The sequence below is a fragment of the Sapajus apella genome, unplaced genomic scaffold (genome assembly GCF_009761245.1).
Source record: "Sapajus apella isolate SASKATOON/1434 unplaced genomic scaffold, GSC_monkey_1.0 scaffold11, whole genome shotgun sequence".
Lineage (NCBI taxonomy): Eukaryota > Metazoa > Chordata > Mammalia > Primates > Cebidae > Sapajus > Sapajus apella.
The window spans coordinates 42,052,288-42,077,931 of record NW_022436951.1 but is presented as its reverse complement, the minus strand read 5'-3'; the positions used below and the strand labels follow the sequence as shown (position 1 = coordinate 42,077,931).

Below are 25,644 nucleotides of genomic sequence, written 5' to 3'. Positions count from 1 at the left end.
ACTCATGAGCAGACACACACAGGCAGCTGTCCTGCACACAAGCACTCCTGCGCACACTCATGAGCAGACACACACAGGTAGCTGTCCTGCACACAAGTATTCCCGCACACACTCAGCAGATACACACAGGCAGCTGTCCTGCACACAAGCACTCTCCCTCACACACTCATTAGCAGACACACACAGGCAGCTGTCCTGCACACAAGCACTCTCCCTTGCACACTCAAGAGCAGCCTCACATAGTCGTGAGCAGTGTGGTGTCGCCCACCCTGACCCATCCCACACGTTTGTCATTTGGTGTCTGGGTTAAGTGACCTCCAACACTGAGGAATTTGGGTCAGTCGGCCAGAAAATAGCCAGTCATTCAGAGAACACGTGTGTGCCTGACGGTGCTGCCACGGGTGTTTGCTGACTGCAGACGGCTGAGATCGGGATGACACAGAACGTCGGGGACAGTGGCTTGAGGTTTGAGATTTGGTTTCGCAGGCGGCGGAAATCTCAGGACACCTACATTCTCCAAGCAAGCTCGGCAGCGGTCAAGAGCAGGTGGACAGACATCATAGGGAGGATCCTGTGGCAGCAGGCGCTGAGGAGCAGAGGTGGGAAGATGGGGGCCGCAGGACCTGCCCAGCTCGGGCACAGCTAGGGCCGGGGCCAGGGTGGGGCTGGGCTGAGAGCTGGGGACTGCGTCCAGGGGCCAGGGCTGGGAGTGGGGCTGGGGTGCAGGCATGGGTTGGGAGCGGAGCTTCAACCTTAATGCTGAGATTCGGGCACTATGATTAAATATGGACTTCACTTGAGCACAAGCTCTGAGGGCGGCCACCCGGGAGGACGCAGACTGCACAGCGATGGGGTCACTGCCCTGAAGTGGGGAGACACGTCCGGGAAAAGTTAATAGGTTACACTGGTGCACAGTTATACAGCGATTTGACTGGCTACACGCCGTGTCTGTTTCTCGGTGGGGTGGGGGTATATTTTGCGTTTCACATCGAGAACGGAATAGTCAAGGGGACTTCTCTGCCAGGGACATCTGGTCTGAGCTGGGAACAGGGAGGCAGGGAGGCAAGGTAGCCTATAACCAAAGGTCCAAAATTTAGGGTTTGAGCTGCGTGATTCAATCTCCAAAGCCAACCTCCCTCAGGGCCTCATCACTCTTAGGAGCCCCCAAGAGCCCAACCGCCCATTTTCTTCTCATGGCTGCCCAAGAAGCCCACCCTGGCCAGGGCACCTGGGGCCCTCGATCAGCACTTTACGAGGAAGCTCTTGGGTGGACCTGACGGCACTCACACATGCAGCTCTCGTGTACACAAGGGAACATAAACAAGGCCCTTCCCAACACACCCGGCACTGCGGCCACCCTAGAGAGTCCCCCGCAGCTCTGGCTCCAGATTTAACCTTCTGGTCGGCTTCCTGCCCCTGCCCTGCTGGTCTGGCCCCCGGGGCCCTCAGTCTTCCTACAGGTGAGAGGGCTCTCCCCAGAGCCCTCATCCCCCACCCGAAGACCCCTCCCCCAGGCCTCCTCCCTTCTCCCTCAGTGTCCCCCCTCATTTGCTCCTCCCCCAGCTTCTTCACTGGGGGTGCCCCTCTGCACTTACTCCTCCACCCTGGTGGCTGGTAACACTTCCTTCACGGTGACTGCCCCCCACCCCAGACCTTCTCCCACACTGAGCTCCAACTCCAGAGTCTGCCCCAGCGCCTCACAGATACCCAGAGTCACTGCAAACCCAGCTGTCCCCTCATCCCTACAAGCCACCCTGGCTGCTGTGGCCTCTCAGACCTAAGAAATCCAAGCTACAAGCACGACCAGAGCCCCTGCCCGGCCACACCCGGCTGAGCCTTGACCCCTCCAGGCACAGCTACCACCTCCCCACCAGACCCCAAAACACTTCGGAGCCAGCTTTGCGAGGCACAGGGGGCCCCATGGCATCCCCTCTGGCTCCCCCACCAGTCGCCAGCCTTCTGGCTGCTCCACACCTCTGTGGGCTTCACCCCCGGACAGCCCCCAAAGCAGCTACTTGGCCAGAGCCTCACCTCCGAGATGCCACCACCCAAAGAGCCTTCCTGGCCCTTTTCCTTCCTTCCTTTGCCACCCGCCGGTCCTGCTTCCTGCGTGGGGTCTGTCTGACTGCAGTGCACAAAGCCTCCCGGGGTCGATGCGTCTGTTTCAGCCCCTCCTGTGTTCCAAGCACAAGCACCTGGGGTCTGCAGGCAGTAGACCCTGCCGGCCTGGAGTAATCAGATTCAGGAAATCTAAGTTGATTCAAGCGCAAGCATGAGAATGGCCGCCCCGGAATGCAGACTCCAAAGGGCTGGGGTCCGTGCTCCACAGTGGGGAAGCTGAGGCTTCACTTACAGAGGCAGGGACGCTGCCAGCAGGGTGCAGCGAATTCACAGCAACTTGGTTAGTACAGGTTGCTGCATCCCAAGGAAGATGCTTTAACAGTCTGTGAGGAGGAGGCAGCAGTTCTGAGAGATTCTTCTCTGTGGTGCGTCCAGGTCTTCCCTAACCATTTACCGGAAAAAGCAGAAGTTGCAGCTGACGCTCGGTGACTCGGCACTGCCGCATTCCTCTCAGGGCTCAGAACACCTTACGGTTCCATGGTGTTACGTCCAAATTACTTAGCTTCACAGCCTTTCTCAAACAGGGCCAGGTAGACAGCTGAGCACAGGGTATGCACACAGGACTCTGCCTGGGCCTGGGGGCTCGGGGCGTGGGCCACAGAGCTGTGCAGCCCCTGCAGGTGCAGTGGGTCACCTGGAAAGTGGAGCCTAATGCTTTTCAGGTGTGTCTAGGGTCTGGCACCCCGTGTCTATCTCCTGGTTGGTGCCTTGAGTCCTCTCTTGACTTCTCCAGTTTTCCGAGGGGTTTACCAAATTACTCTTCTCGGAAGACAGAATGTTGGTTTAATTGATTATCTACACATTTATTTCCTATTTAATTAATTCCTACTGTGTGTTATTTTCTTGTGCTGCCGTTTCGATTATTTGTTTTTCCTTTCCACCTAATTTCTTGAGGTGGGTGGATGCTTAGGTTATTGATTCTAGCCTTCGCTTTGTCCTCGTTTGTGCAGTATTTAGGACTACAGATTGTCCCCTAAGCTTGGCATTAGCTGCACCCCACAAGTTTGTACATGTGATATGTTTATTAAGTCAGTTCAGCATATTTTCTTCCACTTTAATTTCTTCTTGGGCTCATTATGGGTTATTTAGAAATGCATTAGTTAATTTCCAAGATTTTCTAGTTAACTTTCTGATACCAGTTTTCAGTTTAAGACCACTTTGGTCAAATAATATTCACTAGAGTTTGTTACCGTGGAAGGGTCCAAGTTACTGCAGAGAATCTGCAGCTCCGCAGCAACCTCAGTTCTTGTCTCCTCGGAAGGAAGAATTCCACTGAGGGGCATAAGGCAGAAAAAGAGACCGAGGCAAGTTTCAGAGCAGGAGTGGAGGTTCATTTAAAAAGGATTTAAGGCAGGAAAGTACACTTGGAAGAGACCCAAGCAGGCACCAAAATCAAGTGCCCCATTTAACCTTGATCCTAGGACTTTGTAGGCTGCCAGTACCCATGATTCTTCCCTGAGGGCCAGCTGCCTGCATGCGCCATGCGCTCCTCACCCTCAGGATGGGAGGCTGTGTGGTGTGTTTAGGAAGTGGTATGCACGCCCATCTGAAGCTTTCTTCTCTTTTCTGATGAGGTGCCCCCAGAAGGTCACATTCTGCCATTCTGTCTGTTAATGCACAAAGTTGCTTCTCCTGGCGCCTGCCTTCAGTTAAAAGTTGAGTGCAACAGGTGTGGACCATCAGGAAACAGCCTCTCCCTGGCACTGGCTGCCACGTTATCACCTTTAAAGAAGCAGGTGTGATGCACACACAGCCGTCACCTGACCTTCCCGGTGGCTGGGGGAGCCCTCTCCTGCCCCTCTCATGCCCATCTAACTTCCTGTAATAATTTTGATTATTTGGAATGTTTTGTGTCCTAGCATTTTGGTAAATTTTCCACGTGCACCTGGGGAAAAAAGTGCTTTGTGGTGCTTACTGCAGAGTCGGGTCGTGTTTTCCACGTGCACCTGGGGAAAAGGTGCTTTCTGGTGGTTACTGCACAGTCTGGTCGTGTTTTCCACATGCGTCTGGGGAGAAAGTGCTTTGTGGTGGTTACTGCAGAGTCTGGTCATGTTTTCCACGTGCACCTGGGGAGAAGGTGCTTTGTGGTGGTTACTGCACAGTCTGGTCGTGTTTTCCACGTGCACCTGGGGAGAAAGTGCTTTGTGGTGCGTACTGCACAGTCTGGTCATGTTTTCCACGTGCACCTGGGGAGAAGGTGCTTTGCGGTGGCTACTGCAGAGTCTGGTCATGTTTTCCACGTGCACTTGGGAGAAAGTGCTTTGTGGTGCGTACTGCACAGTCTGGTCATGTTTTCCACATGCACCTGGGGAGAAGGTGCTTTGCGGTGGCTACTGCAGAGTCTGGTCGTGTTTTCCACGTGCACCTGGGAGAAAGTGCTTTGTGGTGGTTACTGCAGAGTCTGGTTGTGTTTTGAAAATTGTGTTGTTCTTGGCCAGGCGCAGTGGCTCAAGCCTGTAATCCCAGCACTGTGGGAGGCCGAGGCGGGTGGATCACGAGGTCCAAGAGATCGAGACCATCCTGGTCAACATGGTGAAACCCCGTCTCTACTAAAAATACAAAAAATTAGCTGAGCATGGTGGTGCGTGCCTGTAATCCCAGCTACTCAGGAGGCTGAGGTAGGAGAATTGCCTGAACCCAGCAGGCGGAGGTTGCGGTGAGCCGAGATCGCGCCATTGCACTCCAGCCTGGGTAACAAGAGCGAAACTCCGTCTCAAAAAAAAAGAAAATTGTGTTCAAATTTCTTACATCCTTACTGGATTTTTGTCTGCTTATCACTTACTAGGAAAATTATGTGAAAATCCCCCATGATGATGTAGATTTGAATGTCTATTTTTCTCTTTGTTCTGTCTATTTTTGCTTTCTATATTTTGAAGCTAAATTATTAGGTGCATAGCAATATAGAATTGCTGTATCTTCCTGGAAACAGAGCCTCTTTTTTCATCATGAAATGCATCTCTTTGTTTTTAGCAATGCCTCTGCCTTGGGTCTACAGCTGTCCCTCTGTGTCCATGGGGGTGGGCTCCAGGATGCCCCCCCCACAGATACCCAAGTCTGAGGTTGTTCAAGTCCCTAATATAAAATGGCACAGTAGTTGCATTTAAGCTACACACATGCTCCTATATACTTAAAATCGTCTGTAGATTACTTATAGTACAAAATACAATGCAAATGCTACATAAATAGTTGTGATATTGGTTTATTTGTATTTTTAATTTTTATTGTTTTTGTTTGTTTGTTTGTTTGTTTTGAGATGGAGTCTTGCTCTGTCACCAGGCTGGAGTGCAGTGGCACGATCTCAGCTCACTGCAACCTCCGCCTCCTGGGTTCAAGTGATTCCCCTGCCTCAGCCTCCCGAGTAGCTGGGACTACAGGCACATGCCACCAAGCCCGGCTAATTTTTTGGTTTTTTTCAGTAGAGACGGGCCTTCACCAAGTTGACCAGAATGGTCTTGATCTCTTGACCTCGTGATCCACCTGCCTTGGCCTCGCAAAGTGCTGGGAATACAGACATGAGCCACCGCGCCCAGCTAATTTTTATTGTCAATTGCTTTTTGTTCATATATTTTTGATCCTTGGTGGAATCTGTGATCTGGAGCCCACAGATGCAGTAGACCCACTGTGTGCCCTGTTAACCTGGCTTTCCAGTTTCCGTCTGTGATATGAAGCCCACAAATGCAGAAGACCCACTGTGCATCCTGTTAACCTGGCTGTTCCCGTTTCCATCTGTGACATGGAGCCCACAGATGCAGTAGACCCACTGTGTGCCGTTAACGTTAACGTGGCTCTTCCGGTTTCCATCTGTGATCTGGAGCCCACAGATGCAGAGGACCCACTGTGTGTCCTGTTAACCTGGCTCTTCCCCTTTCCATCTGTGATATGAAGCCCACAGATGCAGGAGACCCACTGTGCGCCCTGTTAACCTGGCTGTTGCTGTTTCCTTTTGCCGTTAGTGTTCACACAGCACATACTTTTCCATCTTACTTGGAGCGTCTGGTGTTCTTGTATTTGAGATGTGTCTCTTGTAAAAGGCCTTTATTTGATTTCACTTTTATCTTTTCATCTAGCTTGGCTATCCTTGTCTTTAAATTGGAGTAGTGTGTTTACATGTAATGTAACTTGGGTATAAATCTCCAGTGTCTCACTCTTGGTTTTCTACTTGTTTGGTGAGAAGGGGAAGTGAGAGAGGAGGGAAGGCCCTGGAGGGTGACTGGCAGGCAGGCCCTGCACACGCCCGCTGGGAGGCAGGCACCCGCAGGCCCTGCCTCCGTGCGGAGGGACCTGGGTGTTTCTCCGCCAACTCCTGTCCCTCGTTGTTGAGGCTCCTCCTGGGTGTTAACTACCCGACACTTCTGTCCTGTCCACAGGAAGGCGGGGAACACCCCCAGGCAGAGAGACCTGAGCAGCCGCTGCCGTGAACAGAGCTCTCTGGCTGCCCCCAGGCCAGCTCTGCTCGTGGACAAGCATGCAGTCCCTGTGTGTGTCCCCGCGTGGGGTTAGTTCTGCAACCTTTGATCCATTCTCCTGCCCTGCTCTCTGCTCTCCTCTTGGAACTCCAATTACACATATGACCTTCTCACATGTTCCCGTGTTGCTCACGTGTTTTGTGTTTTTATCACAGCTTCCACGCTTCTGTCTGCATGTTTTCCACCTGTCTTAAAGGTCATTCATCTGCTTTGCTGCCAAACCCACTTAATTAGCTGTTGGTTTATTTTTGATATGTAGGTTTGCATTTGATTCCTTTTACTTGATGGATTTGGGGTTCCTCTGGAGACTCTCTGTCCTGTGATCTGCTTCCTCCACGGCCTGTCTGAAATGTCCAAACCTTTATCTCGTGGGTGTTTAATTGTCTGGGTTTTTCCTCAGCCTTTTTTCTCCTGTTGTGCTGGTGGTTTTTCATTAAGCAGTAGATGACGTAGGAAATGTGTAAGGATCATCTCAGCCCGGGGCTGGTGTCCTCCCCTCCAGAGGATTTACTGCTGTGGAAGGAGCAGGGCTGGATCATCCGAAGGCACTCTGGGAGGGGCTGCATGCCTTTGGGCAACTGATCCAGCTTCTGTTTGTCCCACTCCTGGCAAAGTCCTTGCTCCCTTTCCAGGTCCCCAGTGAATGAGAGTTTCCCAGGCCCCTCCTCCCTGGCGGTCCTTGAATTCCAGACGGTATCTCCCCACCCTGTGCTGTTGTCAGAAGCTCCAAGATGAGCTCTCTGCTTATCAGACAGCAGCAAGCCCTGAGGGCTTAGACATGTGACAGGTGCCCAGTGTCTGTGAGCTCCACATCTGCCCAGGATGTTGGCCCTTTGAGGCTGGACTGCCTTGGCACCTCCAAAACACCCTCAAAAAATGTGTTCAGCTTTTCTGGTTGCTCTTGGCGGCGGGCTTGGGTGTAAGGTGTACAGGCAAACACACCGCAGCCAGAGGAGGAAGCTGTCCCGTGTCCATGCAGACACTAGCCCTGAGATAGTGCCTCAGGGTTAGGGGAGGAGCAGTGTCCTGCTCGCTGGCCCGCTGCAGCCCTGCATCCCAGCAGCTGCCCTCGGCCCCTCCCTGCCTGGCTCCGTAACAAGAGCAGATGCCCACTCTTGAATAACCAACTTTGCACGTTACCTGTTAATGAAGATAATCAATAACGCTGTAACTGCAGCACACACACGCTGTACTTCTTCCCATTCTCCCAAGAGCTCTAGAAAATAATTCTTACTATAATATTACTCAGCATATGCATTATGACTCCATAAATGCAATTTGTCTTCTGTCCTCACACGTTTTTCCTTACAATTAATATCTTTTTTTGCTTAATTTGATCAAGAATAAATTCATTCCCAAACTCTCACCTTATACTTAGCTCCCCTCTCAATAGTCAAACTCGTAGGCCCCTCCCACTTACCAGCAGTCAGGGACCCTGCGTGGCCTCCCCCGCTTACCAGCAGTCAGGGACCCTGCGTGGCCTCCCCCGCTTACGAGCAGACAGGGACCCTTCGTGGCCTCCTCCGCTTACCAGCAGTCAGGGACCCTGCGTGGCCTCCCCCGCTTACGGGCAGACAGGGACCCTGCGTGGCCTCCCCCGCTTACCGGCAGACAGGGACCTTCCTCCCCGCCAGGCTGGACACGCTGTTTCCAAGGTCTCGTGGCCTCCTCTTTCCTGCTTACTGCCTTGGGCTCCTGGGAAGAGATCTCCACGGTGCTGAAAACCCGAATGGGAAACCCCGCACCCTGGCGCTGGGGTCTTCGGGTGGGCACTAGCCCCCAAGTCGCTTTGGAAACTGTCCTACTTTCCTCTGTCTTAGAACTCAGGATCCAAGAAATGGCGTCCATGGGGATAGGGAACAAGCCATTCCTGGACGTCCAGCCCAGCAGTGCAGCGATCAGCAGCCGGGCCCACGGCTGCACCGTCCAAGGCACAGGTAACGTGGCCTCAGCCCCGCCCTCACTCGCCCTGCAGAGCACATGGGGCCTGTGGCCGACGTGGTGGGTGGGACGGGCACGTCTTCGGGGGCAAAGCCTGGTCTGCCTTCTGGATGGCCCTGATCCCATTCCTGAACTTGGCGGCACTTCTGGAGTGGAGGCCGGCCCGACCTGCTTTCTGTCCCTTTCCAGAGTCACAAGCGAGAGGGTCCACAGCGGTGCCCTCCTTCGACCATGCCGCCCCCTGCAAGCGGCCACACTCCACCATCTCGGACAGCAGCACCTCCTCCTCCAGCAGCCAAGCCTCCATCCTGGGGTCGCCAGGCCTGCTTGTGTCCGCCAGCCCAGCCCACCCGGGCCTGTGGAGCCCTGCCCACGGCCCCTGGTCATCTGACATCAGAGCCTGCGTCGAGGAAGATGAGCCAGAGCCAGAGCTGGAGACGGGCACCCAGGCTGCGGTGCGTGAGGGGCTCCCACTGTGCCACTGAGCCGGGCACGCCAGGCCTGACGGCTGTCGGGGTACAGATGCCCATCAGGCGGCCAGGACGATACACAGGGAGCAGTAGGGCATGTGTCCAGGTGTTTCCCAGGATTTTAGATACTCCCAAACATTTTCAAACAAATTTAAACTTTTATTTAAAAAACAAAGCTTCCATTTCCACCCAAGACAACATCATAGGAAACAGACTGAAAACAAAAGAAACAGACAAAACATGAAACAGATGTCAAGACAGACATTTGGCAACAAAGGACCGTGATCCCTGAGAGACAGGAGGACGGCAGGTGAGCCTGGAGGTGCCCCAACCTCTGCCCTGAGAGGTTCCAGGCCTCAGTGCAGGGAGAGTCCAGGAAGAGCCCAGCAGCCTCCGTGAGCTGGAGAGACCACATCAGCAGGCGTTTGAGGTCAGAGAGACACCTGCTGGAGAAGGACTCACCCGATCGGCCCCTCCAGTGGGGTGCTACCCATTCACACACTCCAGCAGGGAGGCTGCCAGGCTGGGAGAAACCTTTGACTGAAGATCAGTTCCTGGTGCTCACGTGGGCTGGGGACAGGACCCATTCCCAGCAGACAGCCTGTGAGCATTAGGTGGAGTTCTCAGAAGGTCGTGCCTCAGGAGTGGGGATAATTAGCCCTAGAATGAGCCCTGCTCCTGACCAACCTACAAAATCATAAAAGCAAGACCAAAACTGATCAGACTTTTGCAGATAATTCACTCCATCCCCGAACAAAGCTCTAGATGATCTCTAGTTCCCGAAGTGTCTGCACCCTGCAGGGTAAACGCAGGGTGCCCGACCTCACAGTTCACGGCTTGCAGAGGCGCAGCAAAGTGCAGACATGCCAGGGAGAGTCACCGCCGGGCAAGCCGACCGTGCAGAGCCGGCATTGGAGCGAGAACAACAGAACTCACACCGTGGCTGCACTTGCATCCCAGACGTCCAAAAAGTTCAGAAATCGCATGGAAGAGACCAAGAAGACCCAGACTGGCCTTATGGGGAGAGAACCCACAATATTGACAGTGAAAACTACCCTGGATGGGGGAACTGGCTGGATTTCACAGAAGAGACTGTGAGGCAGCTTCAAGAGGCATCGGTGGAAGCTGGTTGCATTAGTCAGGTCTCCCAGACAGAAGCAATAGGAGATAGCTTGATGTATATACAGACAGATAGATCAATAGATAGGTAGACAGACCAGCAGACAGCTCAGAGGGGCCTTGGGGGGTCAGCTGACACAATTGTGGCAGGTAAAAGGCCCCACAGTAGGCCGCCCACGAGCTGGAGACCCAAGGAAGCTGCTGCTGTGGCTCAGTCCAAGTCCTAAAGCCTCAGAGCCAGGGAGGCCAGTGGCGTGACTCAGAGGCCAAAGGCCTGAGAACACGGGGCCACTGGTGTAAGTCTGGAGTCCTGTAGACCCTGTGAACTCCAAACACAAGAGACGTGAATGCACATCATAATCAAACTGCATAGAACCAGGGATAAGCAGAAAATCCTAAAAGCAGTCAGAGAACAAGGGCACATTTTGTTGGGAGGCACAAATCTGATGAGGACAGCCAACCTCTCGGGAGCAGCTGACTTCTTGGGAGCAGCTGACTTCTTGGGAGCAGCCAACTTCTCGGGGACGGCCGACTCCTCGGGAAGAGCCGACTCCTCGGGAAGAGCCGACTCCTCGGGACGGCCGACTTCTCGGGGACGGCCGACTTCTCGGGAGCAGCCGGTGTGGGTGAGGCAGCGTAATGTACTAAGGAGAAAACTGCCAAAGTCAAATTCTGTGCCTGACAAAATCTTTCCAAAGGAAGGTGAAGTAAAGACATTTGCATACACACGGAAGCTAACATAATTCGTCACCCGCAGACCCGCACTGCAAGAAACATTGAAGGATGTGCCTCAGGAAAAGAAAAATGAAGAGCCTGTGCACGAGACGAGATTTGCCTCTTGTTATTTAACTCTCTTTAACGCATCTCCCGTTTGCCCCAAGAAGTGAGCCCTGGAAGTGAGCTGCACTTTTTTTCCTAAATGGGAAATGGGTTAAAAGATTAGTGCTTGGCCGGGTGTGGTGGCTCATGTCTAATCCCAGCACTTTGGGAGGCTGAGGCCAGAGGGTCACTTGAGCCCAGGAATTGGGGATTATCCTGGGAAACATAGCAAGACTGCATCTCTGTCAAAAAAATAAAAGCTAACTGTCTAAACAAAAGTATGAATGTATCTGCGGTTTGTACTCTACGTCTGGGTGAGCTGCGCAGCCGCAGTAGCATGAGGGCTGGGAGAAGCTGGATATGATACGTGAAGTGAGGCGGTACCACTTGAAGGTAGATTGTGGTAAGCTAAAGACATACTTAGAAACCCTTGAAACAATCACTAACATAACAAAACAATGACAGCTAATAAACCATCAGGGGAGATAAAATTGAATTTTTAGAAATCCAGTCCAGGCTGGGCGCGGTGGCTCACGCCTGTCATCCCAGCACTTTGGGAGGCTGAGGCAGGCGGATTGCTGGAGCTCAGGAGTTTGAGACCAGCCTGGGCGACACGGTAAAATCCCATCTCTACGAAAATGCAAAAATTTAGCCGGGTGTGGCGGCATGTGCCTATAGTCCCAGCTTCTTGGGAGTCTGAGGCAGGAGAATTGCAAGAATCTGGGAGGCGGAGGTTGCAGTGAGCCAAGATCGCGCCACTGCACTCAGCCTGGGTTACAGAGCGAGACTCCGTCTAAAAAGAATCCAGTCTAAATATTTGTAGAAAAAGAGGGAAAGGGAAGGTGGGTGGGGGGTGACACAGAAGACACGTGGTGAGAGATGGAAGCAAACGCGGGCAGGGCGCAGGACGCCGGCGAGCCAGACAGCCCTGCTCTCTGGGTTGCGTGAATGCAGGAGTAGCTTCACGGGTGTGCTCTTGTATCCAGAGTCGTCAAACTGCATGCTTTAAAGTCGTGCAGTTCACTGTATGTCGCTTAAATCCCAACAAAGCAGTATTTTTAAAAAGTACAAGCATGCGCACAGCACATCCCGGGAGGCAGGGGCTGTGCACACAGAAGTCAGTTACCTCCACATCCTGAGCGTGGACAGTCACCATCACGCAGCCCCAGAGGCCGCCCAGCTCTAGGCGCACTCTGGCACTGCCTGGGACAGGTGCCCTCAGGAACCCATATGCCACTGCCCCCATGAAAACCACTTCAAGAGTGTTGCCTCGAATCGGAAAGCATCTAAGCCCCGTCAGAGGCTGTGGACGTGGAGGCTGCTGGGGGCCCCGGGTGTGCAGGGGCAGAGCCAGGTGCGGGGGCACAGCTCATGCCTATGGCCAACCCACTGGGGAGCCATGCGGGGGCTACACTGGGGCCAGCATGAGTGACTGCACCATCCTGAGCACATCCTTGGGCCTCCCAGGACCTTGGTGCCTCCCATCTGGGCTGGCACAAGCCTCTAGTCTCTCTCCGGGTAGCATGGAGCCTGGATGTGGGTGCATCCCCGCAGGACTGAGGCGCCTGTGGGGAAGAAGGTGTCCATCCCCGGGAGCCCATCTTGTTCCTGCTTTTTGTTTAACCCACGGGCTCTTTGGCCTCATTTTCTGTTTTGTTTTGTTTTTTCAGGGTTAACACATTTATTTTTCTTGTATAAAAACCCTTTGTTGTAGCCACAGCTGGAGCGTGGGTCCTCTGCACGGAGACTTTGGTGTGGGTCTTGACGAGGTGGTCAGTGAATTCCTGATACGGAGACTTGGTGAATACAGGCTTCTTCCAGAGGTCGGGGGTCAGGTAGCTGTAAGTCAGAGATGGCATCAAAGGTGGCCTTGTCGGGTGGCAGTGCAGTCCCTGGCTGAGGTGTGCCAGTCACTGATACCAGCCATCATGAGCAGCTTCTTGGGCACAGACGCTGAGACAATGCCAGTGCCCCTGGGTGCAGGGAGGAGGCCCCAGCACAGAGCCACAGCGGCCCGTCACCTTGCAAGGGACGGTGTGGGGCTTGCCCATCTTGTTCCCCCAGTAGCCTCTGCGCACGGGGACAATGGAGAGCTTGCCCAGGGTGATGGCCCCATGGATGGCAGTGGCCACCTCCTTGGAGCACTTAATACCCAGACCAACGTGGCCATTGTAGTCCCCAGAGGCAGCAAACGCCTTGAACCTGGTGTGCTGGCCACCGGGTCTGCTTCTGCACCGGCATCATCTTCAAAACCTCATCCTTGAGTACGGCCCCCAGGAAAAAGTCAGTGATCTCAGATTCCTTGATGGGCAGAGAGAAGAGAGCGATCTCCTCCGGGGACTTGATCTTCATGTCCTTGACCAGGCAGCCCGGCTTGGTGACGGGCGTCCCCTCCTTGTCCTCAGCCTTGCCTCCGTGAGCTCCGCGGCCTCAGCCTCAGCATGGCCGTGACCCTGGCCCTGGATGCCACTGCTGAAACCTCCATGGAAGCCACCGTGGTTCCCCATCCCTGGGCCCCACCACTGCACCGGCATCATCGCCATTTGGTGTTTTCTCGGAGAAGAAGCCGTTTTCTGTTTCTTGAGTTTCACTGCATGTCCAAACTGTCCCGGAGCCAGTCCCAGCGTGAAATGGCGGCTTCCTGCTGGCCATCTTTCCACACTGGGATTTGACTCTGATTTCCAAAAGGCAGGGTTAGGAAATACCTGTTTCTAAGCAGAGTGGTGCTTCCGTCTGAATCAGGCCTCATGGGCTTCACCAACAGACACGAAGGTTTCATTTAGACAAGAAACGTTTCTCCATAGGATTCTGGGCCATGAGCCAAAGCTGGTGCTGAGAAGCAGAGAGGCGGCCACTATGGCCCTCAGGGTCACTGGTCCCGCCGTGTGAGGCCACCTCCACCCAGTACTGGGGGTGCTGGGAGCTGGGGGGCCCACCGGGGACATGGGGACAGCCTCAATGCAGTGATGCCAGCCCGGAGGCATCGCTGAGCACATTGGGGGACAGCCCCAGAGCCCCAGCCTGACCCAGCTCCTCCCAGAGTTGCTCTCTGCCTGGGAGGGGCTGATGGCCACGGTCCCACAGCGGCCCCCTCACCTTGACCACCTATGCCTCCTTCCAAGCTGCCCGAGCAATACTGGGCGGTGAGCTCCATGGCTCCCACCCACACCTCAGCACCAGGATCCCCCAGGGAGGGTGTGGGATCCTCCCCACCCAGCTTGGCACCCAAACCCCCCAGGGAGAGTGTGGGATCCTCCTTGCCCACCTCGGCACCCAAACCCCCAGAGAGTGTGGGATCCTCCCCGCCCACACCTCAGCACCCAAACCCCTCAGGGAGAGTGAGGGATCCTCCCTACCCATGCCTCAGCAGCAGGACCCCCCAGGGAGAGTGTGGGATCCTCCCCACCCACACCTCAGCGCCCAAACCCCCCAGGGAGAGTGTGGGATCCTCCCCACCCACACCTCAGCGCCCAAACCCCCCAGGGAGACTGAGGGATCCTCCCCACCCACACCTCAGCGCCCAAATCCCCCAGGGAGAGTGTGGGATCCTCCCCACCCACACCTCAGCACCCAAATCCCTCAGGGAGAGTGAGGGATCCTCCCCACCCATGCCTCAGCAGCAGGACCCCTCAGGGAGAGTGTGGGATCCTCCCTGCCCCCACCTCAATGCTGGGAGCCGGGAAGGTGTGTGATTTCCTCCCCCGCTCAGCAGGTGTAGGACCCCACCATCCTAGTGCTCAGGGCTGGTGGTCAGTGAGGTGGTTTCTAAACCAAGCCCCCGGAGGAGCCAGCCTGGGACTCTGTGGACAAGGTTGGGGTGCCCGCAGTGAGCTCTAGCCCTCCCCAGGACCCTCTGGGCCCAGCCAGTGCCTCCTTCCAAGTTGCCTGAGCAATGCCGGGCGGTGAGCTCCACAGCTCTCACCCACGCCTCAGCACCATCCCCAAGGTGCCCCAGCACCTTGGCTGGGCCCAAGCTGAGCACCTGGGGCCTAGGTCCAGAATTCAGTTACAAAACGACGGGTGAACGTAGGTTCTGTGTGCCTGTGACATAGAGAGACTGTTTTCCACAACTCGAGGTAAGTCACATGAGAGCTTGTGTGTCACACGTGCACCTGCTACGAGGCAGACGCTCTTGTTCCACATCGGAGCAGCAAACCCTGTTACCCACGGAACCCCCATGACAGCAGCTGGGTGGTGCTGCAGCCGCCCCGTGCCCCATCTGGCTGGGACCTGGATCCCCTAAGCTGTAGATCCGCCCCGCAGAGGTGGCCGCATAGAGCCTCCCAAGCTTTGGTACTGGAGGCAGGCGCCGCGATGCTCCCCGTCCTGCCCTGCCACCATGTGTCCGTCTCAGAGGCCTCACTAGGGACCAGGCACGCCTGTGCTGTCGCAGCCTTAGGGGGCAGAGTCCTGGGGAGAGGCCCTGGGATGTGAGTAGCAGCAGTTTTCTCTGGACAGCTGTGATGGAGGCGGGTCCTCCAGGGAGAGCCCCCGTGGTGTCTCCAGACTATGCGCGGGCCTGGACAGGAAGCTCTCAGGCAGGGGCTGCCACGCCAAAGCTCAGGGCCTGCCGTCACCCACAGTGGCCCCCACCAGGCCTGGCCTGGCCTCTTTTGCTTCCCTCCTGGATGGTTCCCCCACCCTCCGTCCAGCAGGGACTCAGCCCTGCCCACCAGCCGCAGCTCCCCGTGCTCATGCAGCCCAGAGCTCTCCCACCCTCCAAAGGTCATGGGGTGACCCAGGGTGGGAGCACCAGTCCCCGACCCCCCAACCCCATGCCCACCGCCCATGGCCAGTGTCTCAGAGCCAGGGTGAGCCATCCTAGGACCAGTGTGCTTCATGACCTCGCAGACCAGTGAAGACCAGTGAAGGCCAGTGGGCGGGATGCTCCGGCATCTCTGCACAGAACTGGAATCTTGGCTCATTTTGGTTTTATTAGGTCTTGTGGAGTTAGCGAGGCAGCTCTTGAGTTAGTCTGAGAAAGACCTCCCCCGTTTCCAGTGGCATTTCCCATAGGGAGCCCAGAGCTGTGGCCCCCCGTTGGAATGGTGGGCCTGAGGCTGACGGGCGCTGTGCTGGGTGGTCCTGCTGGAATAGGAACCCCAAGAGGACCACCCCTCTCCAAAAGAAAGAACAGTAAGGGAGAGAGGGAGGCTGCGGGGCCTGCCCTTCCCTCTCCTACTACCGCCTCTGTCTCTCTCTCTTTCTCTCTGTACTAGTCTCTCCTAGTCTCTGTCTCCCTCTCTCTGTCTCCCTTTCTCCCTGCCTCTCAGTGTCTCTCTCTGTCCCTCTGTCTCTGTTTCTGTCAGTCTGTTTACTAGTCTCTCTCTGTCTCTCTGCCTCTGTCTCTCTGTCTCTGCCTCTTTCTCTCAGTCTCCCTTGGCCTCTGTTTCTCACGGACGTGACCCTCCAAAGCCCATGAACATGCGGTGCCCTGTAGTGGCATGTGCTGACTCTGCCCCATGTGGCAGAGTTACTGGGACAGGCGAGTGCAGGCCCCCAGCAGCCGTCCACACCGTCAGCGCTGAGTGAACCGTGGGCACCGCCCACCACACAGGTGTATCGCGTTACCTGCAGCATTCCCGGCCACGCAGGTCCCAGGGTTGCAGACAGGACTCTGCAGCTCAGAGAGAGCTGGGGGCTCATCCAAGCCCACAGGGAGGCTCCACCTCTCCCAGCCACTCGCTCTTGTGGAAAGCAGGAGCCAGTGGCTGGGAGAGGTGCCCTGGGGGAGAATGAGAGGCACAGGGAAGGGGCGAAGCGGCAGCTCCATTCCTGGCCCCTCATCTCTCACCCCAGGTTCGAGGCAAAGTGCAGGAGCGGCCCCGGTGGGAAGGGAACTCATCACCGAGTGAGGGGGCTCAGGCCCGGCCTGTTCTCTGCCCCATTGACTGTGAGGGGCCAGGGCTGGGCAGCGGCCCCGCTCCGACGGTGAACAGGACCCGCCTGCCGCCCTCACGGGCAGCCAGCACGAACGCCTGCCAAGGCTGGCTTTCTGCAGCATGGAGCACAGGCCTCTCTGCCCAGCCCTGCGTGGGCATGGGCTGCCCTTCTGTGACAGCTGGGTGCCCGAGCCAAGCAACCGCCAACGGCAGGGTTCCCGGAGGCCGGGCAGACACAGGCGTCCCGGGACCAAAATAGAAGTCAGATGACAGGGGTCCGTGGCAGGGCCCCAGGCGGCGGCTCCCAGCTGCTGCAGCTAAAGATAGGCCTGAAGGGCACAGGGCTCGGGGAAGCCGTGAGGAGCAAGCACCGGCCTGTCTCGGGCCGTGGGCACAATGAGGTCACTCCGCTTCCTTTCGGCGGAAGCCCTGGTGTCCCACCCCCAGGTGGCCCGGCACAGCCTGGACAGCGTGGCCCACAACCTCTACCCGCTCCTGTTCAAAGCCAGCTACCTGCTGGAGCAGGCGGAGGTGACGCGCGCGGTGCTGGGGCGCTGGCCCCTGGAGGAGTTCCGCCTAGGAGCGCTGCTGGGTCCCACTGCCGAGCACCCCCAGGACCTGCGAGACCGAGCCTGCCGGGCCTGCCTGGAGGCGCTGGTGCGCGGCCTCGGGGACCACGCGCGGCAGGACCCGCGCGCGCGGCGGCTGCGGGTGGCCGACCTCACCGGCCTCCGAGACGTGCAGGTGCAGCGGTGCCCGTGCGGGAGCGCGCTGGGCAGGTGGGGCCGCACCCGGCTGCTGGCCAGGACCTGCTGTGAGCTGCAGGCACAGCCCCTGGCAGTCGGGCGCCCCGTCGAGGTCCTCGCCGACCTCTTCGTCACTGAGGGCAACTTCCAGGAGGTGGTGCAGGCCCTCGGGCCGGGGGGCCCGGCCCCTCTGCACGTGCGCTGCCCCTCCTTCCGCGCGGACAGCTTGAGCCCCGGCCAGCTCCTGCGCGTGCTGCGCCTGGCCGGCCCGGGCACCCTGCGCAAGCTGGAGGTGGTGCACAACGTGCGGCTGCACGCCGGCCACGTGCAGCAGCTGCTGGCCCAGGTGGGCTTTCCCCGGCTGGCCTCGCTCACCCTGCCCACCAAGGCCTTTGATGCACCCCCCACCTGCGTCTCCGCTCCCGACGGCCAGGACCCCCTCCTCGCCTCCATTGCCCGGGAGCTCGGCAAGATGACGCAGCTCACGGAGCTCAGGGTGGCCTTCTCCACGTTGACAGGGAAGATCCCGACGCTGCTTGGGTGAGTCTCAGGGACGGGACTGAGGGTGGGCTCGTGGCTGCAGAGGCAGGAAGAGATGGTCCGGGGGCCTGCTCACCTCCAAGGCCACGAGCCCGCACCGCCCCGGCCTTGCACTCCAGGTGGGGCCAGAGCGGCAGGACCACGGCCCCGCCCGGGGTTCAGGGCACGGAGAGTCAGAGCCACCAAAAAAGAACCGGGAGCCGTGTGTGACTCAGGGACGTGGAGAGAATGCCAATTAGCAAAAAAGAATATGCAAATCACTAAACGGACAAAGCGAAAGCCCCGTCAGGAGCGGGCGGGGGGCGGGGGGAGTCGTCTACTAAGGATAACAAATCACCCCAGCACCCGGCGCTTCAAACAGCCTGAGCCCCCAGCTCCTTCTTGGGACCCTCCTCTCACCTGTGCTCCTTCCCCCTGTCCTGCAGCCCCCTGCAGACCCCATTGAGAGTGCTGGACCTGGCCAACTGTGCTCTGAACCACACAGACATGGCCTTCTTAGCAGACTGTGCCCACGCTGCCCACCTGGAGGTGCTGGACCTCAGTGGACACAACCTGGTCAGCCTGTACCCCTCGACCTTCTTCAGGCTGCTCGGCCAGGCTGCCCGGACGCTGAGGATCCTGGTGCTGGAGGAGTGTGGCATCACAGACAGCCACGTGGGCATGCTGATCCTGGGCCTGGGTCCCTGCCACCGGCTGCGCCAGCTCAAGCTCCTCGGGAACCCGCTGTCGGCCCGCGCCCTCCGGCGACTCTTCACCGCCCTCAGTGAGCTCCCTGAGCTGCGCTGTATCGAGTTCCCGGTGCCCAAGGACTGCTACCCCGAGGGTGCCGCCTACCCCCAGGACGAGCTGGCCATGTCCAAGTTTGACCAGGAGAAATACGACGAGATCGCGGAGGAGCTGCGCGCCGTGCTGCTGCGGGCCGACAGGGAGGACATCCAGGTCTCCACGCCCCTCTTCGGAAGTTTCGACCCAGACATTCATGAAACAAGCAACGAGCTTGGTGCTTTCTTGCTGCAAGCTTTCAAAACTGCTCTAGAAAACTTCTCCAGAGCACTCAAACAAGTGGAGTAGCTCCCCCACTCACACCAGCCACAGGTCTTGAGTTTCAGCCTGCAGGGTCCCTGGGCTTCAGTCCAGGATCCCAGGCTTGGGCCTGGCATTCATCCCCACCACCACCAAAGCAGTTCTTAGTGAAAATCTAGGCGAGCCTGCTAAGCGCTGTAGGAGAGGAAGCCTTGCCTTCCAGGAGCAGGGACATGCAGGGCCCCTGAGTGGCAGCAGGCAGGGTCCTGGAGGCCACCAAGAGAAGATTGCTGAGGGTCAGTGGCAGCAGACGGCACACAGCAAAGGGCAGAGCCCAGGAGTTGTGGGAGGCGGCCGACCTGGCCTCAGCGTGTGGGCACTGGGCGCAGGGTGAAGCTTCAGGGGCAGCTGTGATGGCTGCACAGTGGGGAGGGAGGAGCAGAGAGAACGCATCACAGAAACTGCATAAAACAAGCAGCCCACGAAAGACAACAGAAAACAGGCGGAAACTGAGCAGCAAACCAGATGCTGCTTCTGCAGGAGGCTCCCACGCACTGCTGGGCACACCCCGCACCTGCTGCTGCAGGGACACCAGGCTTTTGGTTGCTGTTAGCGGCTTTTCTTCTCGCTTTGTGTAGCCCCCAGAACAGTGAGGAGCATCCGAGTGTGTGAGCAGAGGCGTCCCCTGAGGAGCCGCCTGGACCTGAGCGTTCAGGGCTGCGGGGAGGCCTCCGCCCCACCGCCCTCCCCTGCTCCTCACCAGCATTCGATGTGAGCCATGGGGCTCCATGCGCAGACTCACGGGAGCTATTCTAGGTGTTTAAGGCCTAGCACTTGGCCAGCCCCTGGAGAGGCTGAGAACCACCTAAGACACATTTGGACTTGGTGTCCACCAAGAAAAACTTTGTGCAAAGAAATAGCTGAGTACTAGAATGACGACATGCAAATAAAACAGAAGTGTGTTTTACGACGTTTACATCAGTGCAGTTCAGAGAGGTGAGTGCTTGGTATGGCTAAGTCCTCCTCAGACCCCAGACCAGGGATCTTGAGTCACTGTGTGCCCACTGCTCTGCTCAAAGATCACACCCCATGCCAGCCCCTGCCCATGGGTGTGTCCCCACCCCCCCGAGTCCACATGGCAGCCCCTGCCCATGGGTGTGTCCCCACCCCCCCGAGCCCACATGCCACCCCCACCCCAGGTGTCCCCACCCCAGAGGTCCCCGTGTCACCTCCTCCCAAGGTGTGTCCCCACTTCAGAGGCCCCTGTGTCACCCCTTCCCCAGGGGCCCCCACGCCAGGGGCCCCCGTCACTCCCACCCAGGTGTCCCCACTCCAGAGGCTCCCATGTCACCCCCTCCCCAGGTGTCCCCACCCCAGGGGCCCCTGTGTCACCCCCTAAGATGTCCCCACCCCAGAGGCCCCTGTGTCACCCCCTCTCCAGGTGTCCCCACCCCAGAGGCCCCCATGTCACCCTCACCCAGGTGTCTCCAGGTCACCCCCACCCAGCTGTGTCTCCATCCCCTTTGTCCTCTGCCCCAAGGGTGTCCAGGCCCTTCTCTGCACAGGGCGGGGGTCTGCCTAGGGCTTGGGTCCCCAGCATGAGTGCCATACAGGACCTGCCTCCCGGAGGCATCTCAGAAATGGACGGCCCCCTGCCCAGTGGACAGATACAGTGACTTCCACCTCCCCACATTCATCTGTCTGCTCTGCAACCACCCAAGTGCTCTCTGCTCATGGCAGGCTGTGCCTTACTGGTCCAGGGACGTGTGTTTAATGGGGCGGCTGGCTCTTGGAAAGGGGCGGGGATGGGGTTGGGCCAATATTTTTAATGACCTACTTCTAACTCTAAAGCACAGAGTGGCTGCCACTGCGTTGTGTCTGAATTTTTATGTTAAGACTCAGCCTCTGGACGGCATGGTGACCAACCCTAAGGCCTGTGGCAGTGGAGCAGGGCCCAGGTGCTGGGTGTCCTGAGGTCTGGGATTGGGTGGGGCACACAGGTGCCTGCTGGTGTCAGTGGGCGGCGCTGAGGGCACAAGCTCCCAACATCTCCAGCTTCACAGATAGCCGGGGCTTCCCAAGGAAAAGCCCGTTCTGATAAGGTCAGTGGAGACTGGGGAGCAGCATGGGTGGGCTCAACGCCTCCCTCGCCTGTCCCGTGCAGGGCTCCCGCTGAGCCCATCGGCCCCGTCCTCATGGCTGTCAGCATTTGCAGGGTCTTTGTCCTTGCCCAATCTTGACTCCAGTCCTGGGTTGCACAGCACCTGCAGCCACACATCCGGGGTCTGCCGGGCCCAGGAACATGTCTGCTGGGCCCAGGAACATGTCTGCTGGGTTTTCATGGAGAGCACTTCTCTACCACACGAGGCAAGCTGGTGGGAATCTAGCAAAACCATTAAGCAGATGAGCGTGCTGATCCAACCCAGCGCACATCCATGGCAGCTGTGGCTGGAGCTGCTCCTGGTGGAGCCTCAGGGTTCACCTGCCCAGGCCCACCGAGGCTTTCCAGGGCCAGTGGGTGAAGTGAGCAGGGTCCCCATGGGGGCTGCCATCTGGAGCCACAGATTCTGCCTCCCTTGGGTCTTCCACAGTGGCATGGGTGAGTGCAGTTCCTTAGAACATGGCACTGCTTCCTGTCCATCATCCTGGCAAGGAGTGGGGGCCGTTTTAGGGGCTCTGTCCTTCCTGCCTTAATGACTTGCTCCCCAGGTCAGGAAATGCTGATATTCTTGGAAGCAAAGGAGAGACTGGTGGACATGGCCAAGGGCCCTGAGCATCAGAGCTGCACTCATCCACCAGCGCTCTCCTGCTCTCCCTCTTCTGAGTTGAGCAAGGCTCCATCAGCTGCCATCTGCTGCATCCGGGAGTCCCACTATCCATCGGCCCCACGCAGCCCCGTGGTGGGGACACCGTGCTTGACCCCCCATCTCCATGCCTGTCACCCCGCCCACCCATCTCTGCCAGTCCAGAGCCCCTCAGCCCAGATCCTGTTCCCTGGCACCCAGCCCTGGCCCGTGTGTTGTACTGGACCAAGTGTAGAAAGTTATCACCAAGACAAAAGTATGCCAGATTGCAGGGTCATTTATTATGCTGGCGACCACAGAGGACTCGCGTCTCTCCAACGTGTGGTGCCAAAAGGAGGGTGCCATGATTTTTTATACCCGAAAAACCACCTTGGGAGTGGGGGTGAGGGGCGGGGATGGGGATGAAGAGGTTTCGGACATTCCAAGGGCTAGGGGATTCTGTGATTCACCTCCTGGGTGGAGACAAGGGCGGGGGTCTCCGGACATTCCAAGGGCCAGGGGACTTTTGTCATTCTGTTTGTTACTGCAGTGGTTTACAGAAGTCAAGATATACATTTGTTTACACATCGTCTGGGTGGTGATAGAAGTCACAGATTTTAGCAGTTACTGATAAGAAAAGGTAAGCAGCTTTACATAGTTTTGAAGAACAAATTAGCAGTTCTATTTACAGAGGCCAAGGACAGTAGTTATTGTGAGGAGAATGGGGCAGCCACTTCAACTTATTTAAAAAACAGTTTTGCATTTTATAAAATAGTGTTGCTCAGGTTCTGGCTCTAGGCCAGCACAATATCACACGTGAGGAGCAGCTGCCTTGGAGCTGCGGCGCGGGGCCCCAGCACCCCCACCTCCCAGGGGGCCCCAGCACCTCTCCCTGCCTGTCAGCCACCAACCAGCTTCGAGAAGCTCTCCCAGCAGGGATTGCTCAGTCCTGGTGTCCTTGCTGAACACCGAGCAGAGCCATCTGCATGCCCCGACATGCCACTTTATGCCCAGGGCCTGTCTACCTTACACCTCCCTCCTGGGGCAGGACTTGACTCCTCCACCTGGACAAGCAGGTCATGAGAGGCGGGGCACTGCCTGAGGTCTCCCCAGTTCCCAGGTGAGGGAGGTCTGCTTTCTCCATGGGGTGGGGGTTGCTGTGCTGGCACAGAGCGCTCCCGTGAATCTGGAGCTCACCCAGGGAACATCCAGGCGGTGGCGGCAGCAGCTCTCAGGGCGCACTTGTCCTGTGAGCCCAGCACCACGGCGCGGCTACCCGACAGCAAGCCCCTCAGCCTGTCAGGGCGCAGCGGATGAGAGCCCTGCGAAGCTGCTGCAGAAGCCCTCCCGCTCCCACCGCGCCTGGAGCTGATGGCTGGCTTACTGAAGGCCTTTGTTTTCTCAAGATTTCCCATGGAGCTGGCAAAAGCCACACGCTGGGCAACCCCTGGTCTTCACTGTTCCCACTCCTTTAGAACGCCCAGCATGGTGCAGCCCAGTGCGTCCCCTACTTGGCTGCCCACTGGAGGAGGACAGGCAGGGTGCAGGCTCAGGAGCTGTGGGAACCACCATGTCCCACCACGTGCCCAGAGGAGCTGGTCTGGGGACTGGTGAGGCTATGCAGAGAGATGGCACAGTGACAAGTACTCCGAGGCCCGAGAGTCCCGTTTGCAGTTTTCAGTCCTTCTCTGACATCTGACCGGTGTTCTCCATTCTTGCCCTCGTTTCATGAGACAGCCTTAACTTTCTAGGCTAGTGTGAATCCATCTCTGTCGCTTACAACCAGAATCTTAAATTAAGAGAAATACAGCAACTATTTTGTCAAACCCAGCATAAAGAGAAGAGCCCTTTCGGCCTCAACGTATAAAACCCAGCGCAGTTACGCACACAAGTCAAGACAGGTGGAGCAAGCCCAGAGCTGTCTACACAGCAGGCTGCACCTGCCACAGCCAGCCAGTGTCTAGGGCGGCTGCCTCCCCAAACACACTGGCTCCTCCCAACACCGCGTGGGCCGTCCTCCTGCTGGCACGAGGCACCTCCAGGAGGAAGCAGCTGCAGCTGCTGGCTGCACACACTGCAGTTTGGCCTCTGCAATGTCAGTTTTGCTTTTATGTAGCTAAACCTAGTAAGTGAGAGTAACTTGAAAGCGGTTTCTCTCTTGTCCTTAAAGAGATGATCTTAGTACACTATGAAGCAATCGCTTTTTAAACAATCCAACAGAGAACTCGTCAGTTACACATTTTAATTAGACATAACTTCTCTTTTAACAAACACACAGGTTATCTGGTGATGTTTTTTCATCAAAACACCCATCATTGCTGCAAGGTTTGCCTATTTTGTCTTTATGAAATCAACATGTATCTGCCAGCTCACACATACATACATATCTGCACACGTATGAAATATATGGGAATTATGGATCCTTATCGATGAATGTTAACAAAGAAGGAAGAAGTGCATCTACCAGCGAGCTGACCGGACTCACGAAGAGAAGTGCTGCTTCTTGTTTATTTTCAGAATGTCCAGGTCAACCGTGATGCCTTCTAACTTTATTCCAAAGTCAAGAAGTCTGAAGCAGCAAAATTAGAAAGTGCAATCTCAATGCCTCCCCACAAAAGTCCTTCCTTTTTAAGCCACTGCAACCTCATATACAATATTCACTCCAAACAAGGATTACAGTGCCCTCCTCTTCCATAGGAACCTGGATCTGCATCTACCTAGGATCTCCTAGACCTCCATTCCTTACCCTGAAGGGTCCTCCCTGCTTTGCGGGTCAAGGTGTTAATAGTTCCTGTGACCTTCAAGAAAGCAGCAGGAAAAATAATGCTTTACTCTGATGTCACTACAAATTCTGCACACACACCAACAGGCAAATTATCCTTTTTTGCAACTTTAAACCATTTTGGGTGAAGAGCATTCCACTGGAGCGCCACACGCACCCTCTCCTGCTGATTCTGCTTTGTGCTCAGCTTATCCAGGTATCTTTCGGTCCATCTGTGCACTTATCAAATGGGACAACACTGTGTAAATATTCCACACCTAACACAATCCATTTCAAGATGGTGGCATCACATCAACACCCAAACTTGCTGACAGAAGGCAGCCGTGCCACACAAACACCAACGAATATCAACCCTATAGAAAGATCGTCTTCCGCGTGGGCACGGCGGCTCACGCCTGTAATCCCAGCACTTTGGGAGGCCGATGCAGGTGGATCACCTGAGGTCAGGAGTTGGAGACCAGCCTGGCCAACATGGTGAAACTAAACGTGGTCTCAACTAAAAATACGAAAATTAGCCGGGCATGGTGGTAGGAGCCTGTAGTCCCAGCTACTCGAGAGGCTGAGGCAGGAGAATCACTTGAACCCTCAAGGTGGATATTGCAGTGAGCTGAGATTGTACCACTGCACTCCAGCCTGGGGACAGAGCGAGACTCTGTCTCAAAAAAAACTTGTCTTCCTAACTCTGCAGGACTGGGTCAGTGTTCACACTGGCTTGAAAGCTCTGAACACATTTACCTCACTGTAGAAGGAAGCTAGGCTATGAGCACGCTGGACATTAGAAACAGCATAACGATGATCAATTCACCTCGAATATCATTCACCTACAAAGTAATTCCTGTATTTTCTTAATTTAAAGACAAACACAGAATGTTCATGCAGGGACACGCAGCAGACCAGACTGCCGCAGGAGTGGAGACTGCACTGCTCTTTAGGAAGGGTCTGACGCACCAGG

General features: G+C 56.5%; 2 protein-coding genes and 1 pseudogene across 2 annotated transcripts in view; 2 read left to right on the top strand and 1 right to left on the bottom strand.

The window, feature by feature from the left end:
* The window catches only part of PLEKHG4B (pleckstrin homology and RhoGEF domain containing G4B), an 87,150-nt gene extending 76,882 nt beyond the window's left edge, over window positions 1-10,268 (top strand). Inside the window, 4 exon segments of the mRNA XM_032279198.1 lie at window positions 419-599; window positions 8,408-8,524; window positions 8,718-8,993; window positions 8,996-10,268. Coding sequence (XP_032135089.1) covers window positions 419-599; window positions 8,408-8,524; window positions 8,718-8,993; window positions 8,996-9,033 — 612 coding nt within the window. The 3' untranslated portion in view covers window positions 9,034-10,268.
* A 1,450-nt stretch (window positions 10,269-11,718) lies between these two features.
* LOC116552441 lies at window positions 11,719-14,134 on the bottom strand (annotated as a pseudogene).
* Window positions 14,135-17,073: 2,939 nt separating this feature from the next.
* On the top strand, window positions 17,074-19,854 carry LRRC14B (leucine rich repeat containing 14B). Its single transcript, XM_032279197.1, has 2 exons — window positions 17,074-18,104; window positions 18,530-19,854. The coding sequence occupies exons 1-2, from the start codon at window positions 17,215-17,217 to the stop codon at window positions 19,173-19,175; spliced, it is 1,536 nt and encodes a 511-aa protein (XP_032135088.1). The 5' UTR covers window positions 17,074-17,214; the 3' UTR covers window positions 19,176-19,854.
* Window positions 19,855-25,644: the final 5,790 nt, after the last annotated feature.

Coding starts and splice junctions, on each gene's coding strand:
- LRRC14B (XM_032279197.1), top strand. CDS start 17,215: ATGAGGTCACTCCGCTTCCTTTCGGCGGAAGCCCTGGTGTCCCACCCC. Junction 18,105..18,529: donor AAGATCCCGACGCTGCTTGG/GTGAGTCTCAGG, acceptor CCTGTCCTGCAG/CCCCCTGCAGACCCCATTGA.